The sequence below is a fragment of the Lycium barbarum genome, chromosome 11 (genome assembly GCF_019175385.1).
Source record: "Lycium barbarum isolate Lr01 chromosome 11, ASM1917538v2, whole genome shotgun sequence".
In the NCBI taxonomy this organism is placed as follows: Eukaryota; Viridiplantae; Streptophyta; class Magnoliopsida; order Solanales; family Solanaceae; genus Lycium; species Lycium barbarum.
This window is the reverse complement of record NC_083347.1, coordinates 31,164,971-31,178,337: the sequence shown is the minus strand read 5'-3', so window position 1 is coordinate 31,178,337 and position 13,367 is coordinate 31,164,971. Positions and strand designations below refer to the sequence as shown.

At 32.3% G+C, this 13,367-nt stretch overlaps 1 protein-coding gene across 1 annotated transcript; it reads left to right on the top strand.

Moving 5' to 3' along the window:
* Window positions 1-8,314: 8,314 nt before the first annotated feature.
* On the top strand, window positions 8,315-12,019 carry LOC132618881 (beta-amyrin 28-monooxygenase-like). Its single transcript, XM_060333880.1, has 4 exons — window positions 8,315-8,984; window positions 9,413-9,706; window positions 10,991-11,178; window positions 11,726-12,019. Exons 1-4 carry the CDS (start codon window positions 8,315-8,317, stop codon window positions 12,017-12,019), a joined length of 1,446 nt encoding a protein of 481 aa, XP_060189863.1.
* The last annotated feature ends 1,348 nt before the right edge of the window (window positions 12,020-13,367 follow it).

The window sequence follows — 13,367 nt, the reverse complement described above, 5'->3', positions numbered from 1 at the left end:
ATATTATTGCTTTTCTTCAAAAGGTTAAGTAGTCAAACCATACAATTTTCTTCCTTTTTTTTATATTAGCCTGAGATGTAATCTAGATATTGAACTGTTGTATTTGCTATTCCGCCATGTTATTTATTTGTTATGTTTACTAAAATAAATATACTTAAAATACTTATATTTTACTACTATATAGAAGAGCCGGTTATAAACAAGATCGTCGTTTGTTCTTTGGTCCCACTTTTTTATTTAAGGGCAAAAAAATTACATTTTATACTTTATATTACCAACTCTTCTAAAATGTAGATAGAAATACTTTCTTATATTTCTATTTTTCTACTATATAGAAGCATCGGTTTACCCATGCTTCGTCGTCAGTCACTCTTAAAAAAAAAAAAAAAAAAGTGGTGGATCCCATACTAAAAACACCAAGCAATATTAAAAAAAAAAAAAAAAGTGGACCCCACTCTCTCCAAACTCATTAAAAAAAATGTGGACCCCACCCTCTCCAAATTCATGAAAACAAAGTAGATCCCATATTAAAAAAACAAGCAATGTCAAAAAAAAAAAAAAAACGTGCACCCCATATATTAAAAAATCAAACAATATTCATGTATTTCCCAAAGTATCCCCATCAAGTCAATAATATTGGATTCATTGCGACATGCGTATCAACCCATTAGTGAGAGCAAATGAAATTATTGCACAACAAAAAACATGGACCCCATATTATTGCTTTTCTTCAAAAGGTTAAGTAGCCAAATACATACAATTTCCTTTCTTTTCTTATATCTAATCTAGATATTTAATTGTTGTATTTGTTATTCCGCCATGCCATTTATTTGTTATGTTTACTAAAATAAATATACTTAAAATATTTATATTTTAAAATAAGATAGAATTTAATTACTTTTTCATTTTTATTCTTACTCAGATCAAATAATGAATAAGGTAAATTAGTCAAATTATAATTCTAATTAACGTTTCCTTAAAAAACCATTCAAAAGGCAACATGACAAGTAAAATGAGCTAAACCGAGAATATTTACCAAAAATTAAAAAATAGTATTTCTTCGTTTAAATAGAAAATCAATTTCTACTTTGTTTAGTTTTAAACATGTAAAATTAATTTAATAATTTTAATTAGAATTATCCAAATCAAAATTTGATAAAAAATAATAAGTATTTTACACCTTTAAATTAATCGAATTAAAATTTAAAGTATCAACTGATGCTTAAATATTGCTATTGTTTTATCTCAAAGAGAGGAAAATAGTTTCCTTTTAAACAAATCTTTTCTTTTAAAAAGTATTAATAAATTTTTGCCGACTTTGTATTCGTAGCAAACACGAATATAATAAAGTTTTAGATACGGAGCACAAACTACAATGTTATATTAATCGTGTTTTGAACATAGTATATATATATATCCATTAAAACAGTACAAACTTTTTTTTTCATCAATATATATATATATATATATATATATATATATATATATATATATATATATATATATATATATATATATTATCACTATTCAAACTAAGGGTGTCAAGTGGGCTGGGCTAGGTGGGTTTTATTAGGGGCTGGGCCGGACTAGGTGGACAGCCCACCAGCCCAGCCCACCAGCAGCCCAGGGGATGGCCCACTGGGGCACCGGCCCGGCCCGGCCTGTCCCACTTCAAATAAAAAAAAAAAAAGATAAGTACTACATTTATTACTAATAATAAGTATTTTAAAAATATTGTATCCCAATAAAATAGCTGTAGTTATAATTGTGGGATTCTTAAAATTTTGGAAGCAAATATATGAAATATTTATTAATTATTCAAACCATAGTTAGAATCTTACTTTAGTTAATTAAAACTTAACCATTAATTTTAACTCATGTAATGTGTCTCTTATTCAAGTAAGAACTTGGGGAAAATAGAGACAATGAAAATGGAGAGGAGTCGGATCCGTTATATTTAATTGCTACTAAATGAAAATTAATTAACTCTCTTTTTAAAAAAAAAAAAAATTAGTGGTCACTGGTCAGCTGAGCCCCACAGAATTAATAAAGTGGGCAGTGACCTTTTCTAACGTTTGAAAACTAGTTAGCTCTTCCTTTGTTTTTTTTTTCAAACTAGTTAGCTCTTCCTTTGTTTTTTTTTTTCAATTAATAATGGGCAGGTGGGCCCCAAAGAATTAACAAAGTGGACAAGTGACCATTGCCAACGGAAAGATTGGCAATTCAACCGTTGGCCCAAAAAAGGACCCCTCAACCCCTTAAAACTATTTTTGACCTTTAAGTTTAAAAAATTACAGTTTAACCCATTTTTCACCTATAAATACCTCATACATTTCATCATTTTTTACTACAATCCTCTCATTTTATCTCACTTTCCCTCTTAATTTTCAGCAATTTCTATAATTTTAGTATTCTACTTTAATTGTTTTTGCAAACTTGCAATTAACAAGATCAAGTGGAAGGCTTTAAGTATTCAATTCATCAATTTACGATCACGTTGTTATTTCGTTATCTCCGAGAATTTGGTACCTTCGTTCCATCTCTTACTTTTATTTAGTACTTTAATTCTTGCATTTTAATTTTAATTTTCGTTATTTTAATTTGCATAATGGAACCACTAAAAAGAATCGGTAAAGCTTTATGTCCTGATGGTAGTAGTAGCGGTAAGAAAAAATCTGGTAGTGATAGTGGTAGGGGTAGTACTAGCGCTAGAAATTATACTCGTGTTCCGCAAGCACCACCTAGTGAAATAGGCGACATAGGTGTGGGTGCACATGATATGAATTATATAGAATTACAAGAAACGTACGGTATAGAAGATGAGAATGAAGTTGAGATACAAGTAGACGATGATGATAATGACAATAATACACCCACTAGTCCCGCTAATGATATTGCTCTGTCTCGAACTGAGGCTCAGGGTCGTCCTCCACTGCCTGAAGGAGCCCGAAAAAAAACTAGCTTAGTGTGGAATTATTTTGCCCGATTAGAAAATAATCTGGATTATGTTGCATGTAAAATTTGTGAGATACCTTATAAGCATAGCACCGGGGGTAGTAAAGGGGGGACGGGTCAATTGACTAGACATTTGGATAACAATCACCCAAATTGGAAAGAAGAGATAGTAGAAACTCAGGGTGCCACCGGGGGATTAACCCAAACAAGATTGAACCTAAAGACCGGTAAATTAAATGGATCATATAATAAAATGAAGGATCGTGAAGAATTAGCGAAAATGATAGCTGTGGGTTGTTTGCCTTTCACCTTTGCTTCTTCTGATGCTTTTATTCATTATATAAAAAAAATTTATAATCCTATGTTTAGCGGTATTCCTAGAACTACTTGTAGATCTGATATTTTTAGGCTTCATGGACAATATCTGTTTTATCTACGTTATTTATTGACATATCTCCCTTGTAGAGTTTCTCTCACCTCGGATCTTGGTCGTGCTGTTAATAGAAATGATTATTTAACAGTTACTTGTCATTGGATAGATGATAATTTTAATATGCAAAAACGTATTTTAGCTTTTCAATACGAAGAAGACCGTAGACATACTGCACAATTCATATCTGATACTGTCGCTGTCATTGCAAAATATTATGGTCTTACAAGCAAAGTTTTATGTATGGCCTTTGATAATGCTTCTAACAACACATCTGCTATCGACAGTTTAAAATCTTAGTTGTCTCCACCTTTACCTGAAATATTTCATGTTCGGTGTGCTTGTCATATTTATAATTTAATTGTTCAAGATGGTCTTTCTTTCTTTGAGCCTGTGATTGAGAAAATTAGACACGCAGTTGGTTCTATTCAAGGAAATAATAATAATAGGAAGCGACTTGCTGAATTTAAAAATAAATGCAGGCAAAATAATCTTAGACCAAGATTTATGCCTGAAGAAATAGACACTAGGTGGAATTCTACTTATGATTTCTTAAAAACTTGTGTTGAATATAAAGTTCCTATAACTGCAACTTTTAACCAATTTGCTACTGGATATCCCGAGTTAATGTTAAGTGATTTTGATTGGATCAAAATTAAGGATGTTGTAGATTTTTTAGAAAATTTTTATTTCGCTACTCTGGAATTTTCCGGTGCTTATTATCCTACTGTTTGTAACATTTTAGCTTATCTAGCTGATATCTCTTATTTGCTTAAAGAATATAAGTTTAAAGAAGGTTACACAGATGCTGTTACTGCAATGATAATTAAATTCAAAAAGTATTTCTTTCCTATTCCTCCTATTTACTTAGTTGGTGCTATATTAAATCCGTGTATTAAATATATTAATATGTCAGAATTGACCCGTATTATATATACTTCTTTAGATATTAAAACTACTGAGGAACCATCCCTTCTTAAGGCTATGTGTGATGCAAATGATTACGCACAACAATTATATAACCATTATTCTACATTACTTGATAATGCTACACCGACTTCTATCCCATGTGGTCCTTCTAACGAAACTTCATCTTCTAAAAGACAGGCACAAAGTGTGCCTATCACGGGTGTTCCTAGATTATCTATTTGGTCTCAAATAGCACCTCAACAAAGTAATACAAACTTTGATGAGCTTCAATTTTTTTTGAGACAGCCATTGGAGCCTTTCGAAGATGGAGTTAATGCACTGGATTGGTGGACGAACAATAGAAGACAATTTCCCGTTCTTTCAACAATGGCTAGAGATGTGCTAAATGTTCCAATGTCAACTGTTGCATCAGAAAGTGCATTTAGCCAAGGAAGGCAACAGCTCTGAGACAACCGACACTCATTGGGCAGCAACGCAATGAATGTTCTAGTATGTTTCAGAGATTGGATTAGATCAGAGCGAAGAAATCAAGGAAGAGAACAAGATCCAAGAGAAGACCAGCAACTTGAAGATATAATGTCACTTGGAGATCCATCGGTACAAACATCTCCAATGTATGGAGATGTCGATTATGAAAATTTTGAGCCAATTCCTCCTAATGTTAATATGGAAGAATTGAATAAAATGGTGGAAAATATGTAGATTTAAATTTGAAGAGTTGTCAAATTGAATTTTCTTTTTCTAGTTTAAGTTTACGAAATCAAAGAAAAGTAAATGTAAGTTTGTAAGCTTTAAAGTTTAAATCAATTATCGATTAATAAAACTAAAGGCTCACTGAGCCTTTGAATTTCTTTTCAAATTTGTGTTATAATTTTCTTTACAAGAATAATAATCTGTACGCAGTCAAAATAGAACTATAAATGTAATTGTGTAAAACTAATCCTACACAAGCAGCAACTCCAAGATAAATTTCTACAAGGAGGGACAAACATTGATCAGTGCCCAAAAGCAACAAGACATTATAACTTTATAAGAGGCTGACAAAATCAGTGAAATGACAAGCCTCTGAAATTGCTGATGCGTGAAATAAATCAAATACCCCTTTTAAGTTACTATCTTGCTGTTGGCTTACACAAGTTCAAAAATATTTCAATAGGTTATACAGTATATAATAATATAAACTATTAGTTAGTTATATATATATATATATATATATATAATATTAATAAAATCTTATTAGTTTCAAATATTTTATATATAATAATAATTAAATATTTTTTAGCGTATTGAAATGTCTCCGCCGATGATGGAGGTGTGACAATCTGCACATGACATTAGGACTTAGGATCAGATGAGATAATTAAATTAAGAACTTTGGTTTAGTATCAAAACTCATGTGCATTGTTCCCATTTAGATGAGTAGGAAATTTAGAGAAAGAGGAGAGTAGGGAATTGTGAGATAATATGGAGAGGAATGAATGGTATTTATATATTGAAAATACGGTCAAAGTATAATTTAAGGAACTTGATGGTTAAAATAAAGTTGACAACAACTAGATTTTAAAGTATCAAACTTAATAAATTTTAGTATTAGAATTTTTTTTTAAAATAATTAAAACCCAGCCCGGCCCACTAACAGGCCCGGTTAGCCCGAGGTGTAGCCCCTATCCGAGGTGAGCTGGGCCGGACACCCTTTCCCTCTCCAAGCCCGACCCCCAGCCCAGCCCCTTAACTTACGGCCCGGCCTGGTCCCGACCCGGCCCCTTGTGGCCCACGTTAAAATGGCCCGGCCCGGACCACTTGACACCCATAATCCAAACACAACTACATACACATAAATACACTATAATCCAAAGTGTTGGGCCCGTGCGCAGTACGAGCATAGGGCATCTAGCTTTAATTATAAGCGTAAAAGGGTTTCAAAAAAAATTGTTTTGCACACACACGTATATGAGTATTGCTTCCCAAAATCAAACCTAGCTAAAATTATTCTTTCAAACCCATACCACAACAAAACGGCTAAATGCTTAATGTACCTAATACTTCAAATTTGAACATTAATTGAAAATAAAAAATTTAGTACTTCTTGGAGTTTTCTTGTGTCCAGTTAATAAATGCTAGCTGAAAGCCGGAAATGTCTCTAGCTCTTCCAAATGGCACTGGCACTGATAATGGTTTTCTTTTTTAGTTGTTGGGGGTTTTGTGGGTGGGGGGAGAGGTGGGGATAGGAATATTTTCTGTTCCATCAAATAGACAAGAGAATTCTGCCAGAGGTTTAGACATATAAGTTGTTTAAATTTTTATCTTCCCTTTTGGTTTGTTTTCTCTTTGTGGTAAAGTATATACTTGATTAGTTCATTTGTTAGAAACAGTATTCTGACCAAGAAGTAGCAAAAACCGGAACGATATACGCCAGTGACCATAGGTACAAAATTAAAGAGTCTTGAATTTGACCCAATTAATATCCAAATCATTAACAAAAAGATTAAATTAATTCTCCCCTATTTCATTGTATTTCTTGTTGGTTTGTTCAGAAAATAATACTCTCTATGTTCCAATTTATGTGATAAATTTTCTTTTTTCGTCTGTCTCAAAAAAAATTACACATTTCCAAATTTAAAAATAATTTAACTCAAAACTTTTCCTTTTACCCTTAATGAAATGATTTACAGCCACACAAGTCTCTATGACTTGTTTTAGACCACAAGTTTCAAAAACAATCTTTTATTTCTTAAATATCGTGCTAGTCAAATTATATCACATAAATTGGGATGGAGGGAGTAAGTAGTAACCGATATCTATATTTTCGAAGCAATAATTTATTAACTGTAAACTGTTTAGTTTATCCTTAATGACATATAGCTATATAAAAATCGGAACATATTTAAAATCATTAATTCTAAAATTCTTTCTTCCTTCAACTGCTATTCGAATCAAATCCCATAATACCTATCACATAAATTAATACGGGGCTGTAACGCAAAGATTCTTTTGGATTGAAATTGCCACCCTGCAGTAGCGACAAGCTGGTATCTAGCAATAGGACATCAGTGTTCAGTTTATTTCCTTAACAAATTATTATATTACCAGACAATTAACTGAAATTTTCAAAACCCACCTTCAATTTATACGGGGTATTATGATATATATAAGATTTAAAAATTACTCTCACATCTTATCTTGGATTCACACCCAAGAATAATCAGCAATATTTCTTGTATATACATGTATAGAATCTTACAATTCCTTATGTGATTTCATCTTACATTAATGTATACATCCACCAATAAAATTCCCAAAAGGAAAAAAAAAGTAACCATGTTCCCCTGTCCAGATGCTAATGGATAAACCAACAACCACATATAAATATAATTAGTATCAGAGTAATATATAAGGGACACCTAATTAAAAACAAAAAGTAAAAGTTGAGAGAGTGAATAATTTAATCACTGTAAAACAAAACAAAAAAAGGAAAAGAACATTTACGGTATGTTTGGTATGAATTGATTTAATGTTCTCTATGAAACATATTTTCCTTAGGAAATAAATAATTTTCTAACGTTAGGTAAGTAAGCACAAAATATTATTCCAATAGAGTTTACACAAAATCTAGTCAAACGCTATGGGCGGAAGGAGTCAATCACGGTTGAACGCTACTTATAGAACTTGTATTTTTTATTTTCACTAGAGAAGTCATTTTTCTAAATTTCAAAAAACTTATTTTTCTGGAAAAGGAAAAAAAAAAAGACATCACAAATTTAGAAAACATTTCCTCGATGCCAAACACACACTAATTCATTTAAGTCATAAGTTACGAAATAAAACATGTACTTAATTTTAAGCCAGTATAACTTGACCATTGCTATTTTTGCTTCCAAGCACAAGAGCCTATTTTTAGCTCCATTGCTATGCTTCCCTATAAATACGTGCCCACTTCAATTACCAAAACTCACTCTATTCTTGTGGTACGTAAAAGGTTTTAATTAACTAATATTACCCATGGAGTTCTCCTATCTCTTTATCCTTAGTATCTTTTTCTTGTTGGTTTCACTCTCCCTTAATCTTCTCTACTTCAATAAAAACTCTTCACACTTGGCCGGAACCCTACCTCCGGGCAAGACTGGATGGCCATTCATTGGAGAAACCCTCGAGTTTCTGTCGACCGGTTGGAAAGGTCACCCTGAAAAATTCATCTTTGATAGGATGTCTAAGTACTCCTCTAGTGTCTTTAAAACTCACCTTTTATTGGAAAAATCAGCAGTTTTTTGTGGTGCTGCGGGTAACAAATTCTTATTTTCGAATGAAAACAAACTCGTACAAGTATGGTGGCCTGATTCCATCAACAAAGTTTTCCCATCTTCGGTTGATCAAAACACGACTAGTATAAATGAACAAGGCATGAAAGTTAGAAGATTGCTTCCGAATTTCTTCAAGCCCGAGGCTCTTCAACGTTACGTTGGAATCATGGATTCAATTGCTAAACGCCATTTTGAGTCATGCTGGGAAAACAAGAGCCAAGTGCAAGTCTACCCTCTTGCAAAAAGATACACTTTCTGGTTGGCTTGTAGATTGTTTATGAGTGTGGAAGATCCTGAACATGTTGCTAAATTTGCAAAACCCTTTGATGTTTTGGCTGCTGGATTGATTTCTATCCCAATTGACTTGCCAGGTATGGAAGAGTGTGATCATCTCATCTAAAAATTTAACTTGTTACAAAAATCACACGTCTATTTATTTAATGACTCCATCAATTTCAATTACGTGACATAATTTGCCTCAGGCATGTCGTTTTAAGTAAAGAAGGATATACTTCAGAAATTTGTGTCCGCAATATGTCATAGTATTTGTGTCTATAAGGCTTTTGAAATTTATGGTATTAAACGTGTCATAATATTTATGTAACTATAAAAGCTTCCTATAGATAAAATGAAAAGTTTATAGTTACATATTTCTAAATGTAGAAACATATCATTCTTTTTAGCAACGCATTAGTAATAAAATTGTGTTACATAAATTGAAATGGAAGAATATATCTTTAACATGCTCTTCATGTGAGAACCTAATTTTTATTTATTTAATTATATTTTTTAACACCAGGAACGGCGTATAACCGTTCGATCAAAGCTTCGAATTTGATAAGAAAGGATCTTTTGGCGATCATAAGGCAAAGGAAGATTGATTTGGCGGAGGGAAAAGCATCGGCAACACAAGATATAATGTCACACATGCTATTGACAAGTGATGAAAGTGGGAAATTCATGCATGAGTCGGAAATAGCTGCTAAGATATTAGGTTTATTGGTTGGTGGACATGACACTGCTAGCTCTGCATGCACTTCAATTGTTAAGTTTCTTGCTGAGCTTCCTCACGTTTATGAAGCTGTTTATAATGGTAAGCAATATTAACTTTAATTATATATCACTACTTTAATTTGTTCTCTTATACTCCGTGTATATGCTTCTTTTCTCAATTACTGTATGAAATATGTAGTTTCTAACAAAATTGCTACTCTCCAGTTTCAATTTATGTGTTTGTACATGTTTGATGTACTTGGAGTTTAAGGAAACTTTTACAACTTGTGTTATAAAATAAACGCTTAAAAATGTAAATTATCTTATTGAGGATAAAATGAGAAGTTTAAGGTAAATTAGTTCTAAATGTAACAAAAGTTGTCATTCTTTTTTGGCAAACTAAAAAGGGGAGAGTGTCGTATAAATTGAGCAGAGGGACTATAATTATTATTGTTGTTGTTATTTGAATCGAATTGTGATCAAATTGCACGTGTTGTATAACTTTTGATTAAAAAGTTCATCCCTTCAATATTGAAAGATTTTAGAGGATGTGGATTTCATCATATAAATAGAAATTTTCTTCCCTGCTCGATTTGATATAGCCCGATAAAAATTAGATTCTTCCCCTTGTCTTCTTCCTCCAACAGCTCCAAAACCTCTGGATACTTCATCAATTCTTCTTGGATCTATTAGACCTTGTTGATGTAGTTGTCCTTGCCTCCTTTTGTTTTGCCACTCTCATTGGTAGTTGCGATTTTGTCTTCTTTAGTCTTTTTTACTTTTATTTTTAATATTCTTTGAGAGCTCCCATCATTTTCATTAGAATTGAATCTCACTCTTCTGAAATAAGAGTTTTACCAATGAACTATGATTCATTCCTTACATGATCACTTATATAATAGATGTAACATAGAAAATGAATCGCTATTTTTTATAGCTCTATTATGTTGCTCAAATTAAATCTTTGCTTATCACCTAATTTCTCTATTACAAAATGTCGACCAAGATTGGCCACCCTTTTTGTCTCTATTGTTAACTAAAATATGATGAGCTCGTTACATTTTTATATATACTCTGATAATCTTGACAAAGCTTTTAATTTGCACAAACAATACAGTAATTGACAAAATCCTTTTCTATGTTTGGCCATCTGCCAAGCTCTTTTACATGTCCGTAGCAAATAGACGTACTATGCATTGTGAGATGAAATTGGCCGGCAAAACATAGATTGTATTTCTAAATATTTCCTATCTAGGAAACGACAATTTAATTTAAAGATCAATACACATATTAAATCAAATGCTGAATATAAATTTTTAGTCTTTTTCTTCTTTCTTTTTTCTTTTTTTTGTTCCTTTTCGATGATGTACTTATGGATAAACAGAGCAAATGGAAATTGCCAAGTCAAAAGCACCAGGAGAATTATTGACGTGGGATGATCTTCAGAAGATGAAATACTCTTGGAACGTGGCATGTGAGGTTTTAAGACTTGCACCACCTCTCCAAGGTGCTTTCAGAGAAGCCATTGCTGATTTCATGTTTAATGGTTTCTCCATTCCCAAAGGATGGAAGGTATATATTAATAACCAGATTCTTTTGAAATTTCTTAGTTTCATGTATGATTACTGAACTTCATACAATATAACCGTAAAGTACGAACCGATATTTATCACATTGAAGAAACTTGAAGTTTACACACTGTAAGTCTATAACGGTGAAGTCACTAAATTGTAATATTGTAATGGCATATCACAAAAGTATTTTTTATTCAATTAAAGTAACTGAATGTTATCCAATATAACGGTAACACCACTAAATTAAACTCTATCCACTATATACAACAACAAAATCACCCATCAATGTCGTATCTTTACTATTACAGTAGGTTAAAGTTCCCTTTCTTTAATGTGTAAAACTACATATAACTTTGTCATTTTACTGTTATAGACTTATAGTAGGCAACAATCATGTGACCACTTTACTGTTTATTGTGTAAATTAAAGTTCAGTGATTATACAGGAAATTTAATCCGCCGATTCATTTAATCCACATTTGCACAAAAACAATTAGTACAATACATTATAGAAATTATTTAATGTGCTACAAATTAATAATGCAGCTATATTGGAACTCCAACACGACCCACAGAAATCCAGACTTTTTCCCAGAACCTCTAAAGTTTGACCCATCAAGATTCGAGGGATCAGGACCAGCTCCTTTTACATTTGTGCCATTTGGAGGAGGTCCTAGGATGTGTCCTGGAAAAGAGTATGCAAGACTAGAAATACTTGTATTCATGCATCACGTTGTGAAAAGGTTCAAGTGGCAAAAAGTTATTCCTAATGAGAAGATTATTATTGATCCAATGCCTGTTCCTGCCAAGGGTCTTCCAGTTAAACTCCACCCTCATTAAGCTTAGAGAATTTTGTGACTTTACAATTTATCAATCTTTTTTCAATTTCCTTTCCCTGGTAAATCTCCCACATGTTGGCTTGGGATCTTATAACATACAAGAATCGTCATTGTTTCAATTTTCGTACATCGAGACTTATGATCTAGTGGTACTGATGGTTTCACATAATTAACGTGTCTTCAAGACATGTCATTTTCCCCACTGTATTAGAGTGAGTTCATTACTTAGAAGGTCATCCAATTATTGAAAATTATTTAACAAAGTCATGTTTCTTTCTTTTGTAACAATAAGGTCACTCAATTTTCTCTGTATCACTTCAAAAGTCGCAAATGAATTAGTATGACACGTGGCAATTTATTTAGTCTATATGGACTTTTTTTCTCAGTCCACATGACATTAATAATTCAAAACTTAGCATAAACCACTGATCAAACTGACCCTAACCCATAACCTGAATTAACTCTATTCACTCTCAATTAAGATAAAGTTCACGTGCAATTCGATTACTCCCTCTGTCCCAATTTATGTGATACACTTGCCCTTTTAGTTTGTACCAAAAAGAATAATACATTTCTATATTTAGAAATTATTATAAAATAATAAAATTAGAACAAGAATATTTGTAGAGAAAGAGAGAATAGAGGAGAGTTCTTATTTCTCTTGAGGGGTGAAAATACAATTAGTAGAACCTCTACTTATAAGGGAAAAGTAGCTTGGTCTCAAAGTCACAAATCCTAACTTTTCTCCTAAAGATAGACATCTACAATACTAAATAAATAATATTCATAACACTCTCCCTTGGATGTATATTTTATAGATAATGTGCCTCGTTAAAACCTTACTAGAAAAAACCCAGTGGGAAATTCTAGTGAAGAAAAAAGAGTGCACATTTCTAGTAATATGCCCTTTGATTGCCTCATTAAAAAACCTAAACCCAGTGGAACAAAAACCTTGAAAAGAAAAAAAAGCACAACGCGTATTAATTCCCCTTGATGAGAACTTCAATCCAAAAACTTGAATCTTCACATCCCAATCTTGTGCACCATCTTCTCGAAAGTTGCAGTTGGTAGAGACTTGGTGAATAAATCAGTCATATTATCACTTGAACGAATCTGTTGCAGGTTGATATTATCATTCTTCTGGAGCTCGTGTGAAGAAAAAGCTTTAGTGAAATGTGATTTGTTCTATCTCATTTATGAATCCTCCCTTTAGTTGGATTGTGTATGTTGCATCTCCACTCTTTTGATAGAGTTGCATCATTGGCATATAATATTGTTGGAATCACGCCGAGTACATTTCTGAGTTGCTTTATAAACTAATGTTACCTTTGTATGAGTTGATTGTCCTG

Coding starts and splice junctions, on each gene's coding strand:
- LOC132618881 (XM_060333880.1), top strand. CDS start 8,315: ATGGAGTTCTCCTATCTCTTTATCCTTAGTATCTTTTTCTTGTTGGTT. Junction 8,985..9,412: donor TATCCCAATTGACTTGCCAG/GTATGGAAGAGT, acceptor TTTTAACACCAG/GAACGGCGTATAACCGTTCG. Junction 9,707..10,990: donor TTATGAAGCTGTTTATAATG/GTAAGCAATATT, acceptor ATGGATAAACAG/AGCAAATGGAAATTGCCAAG.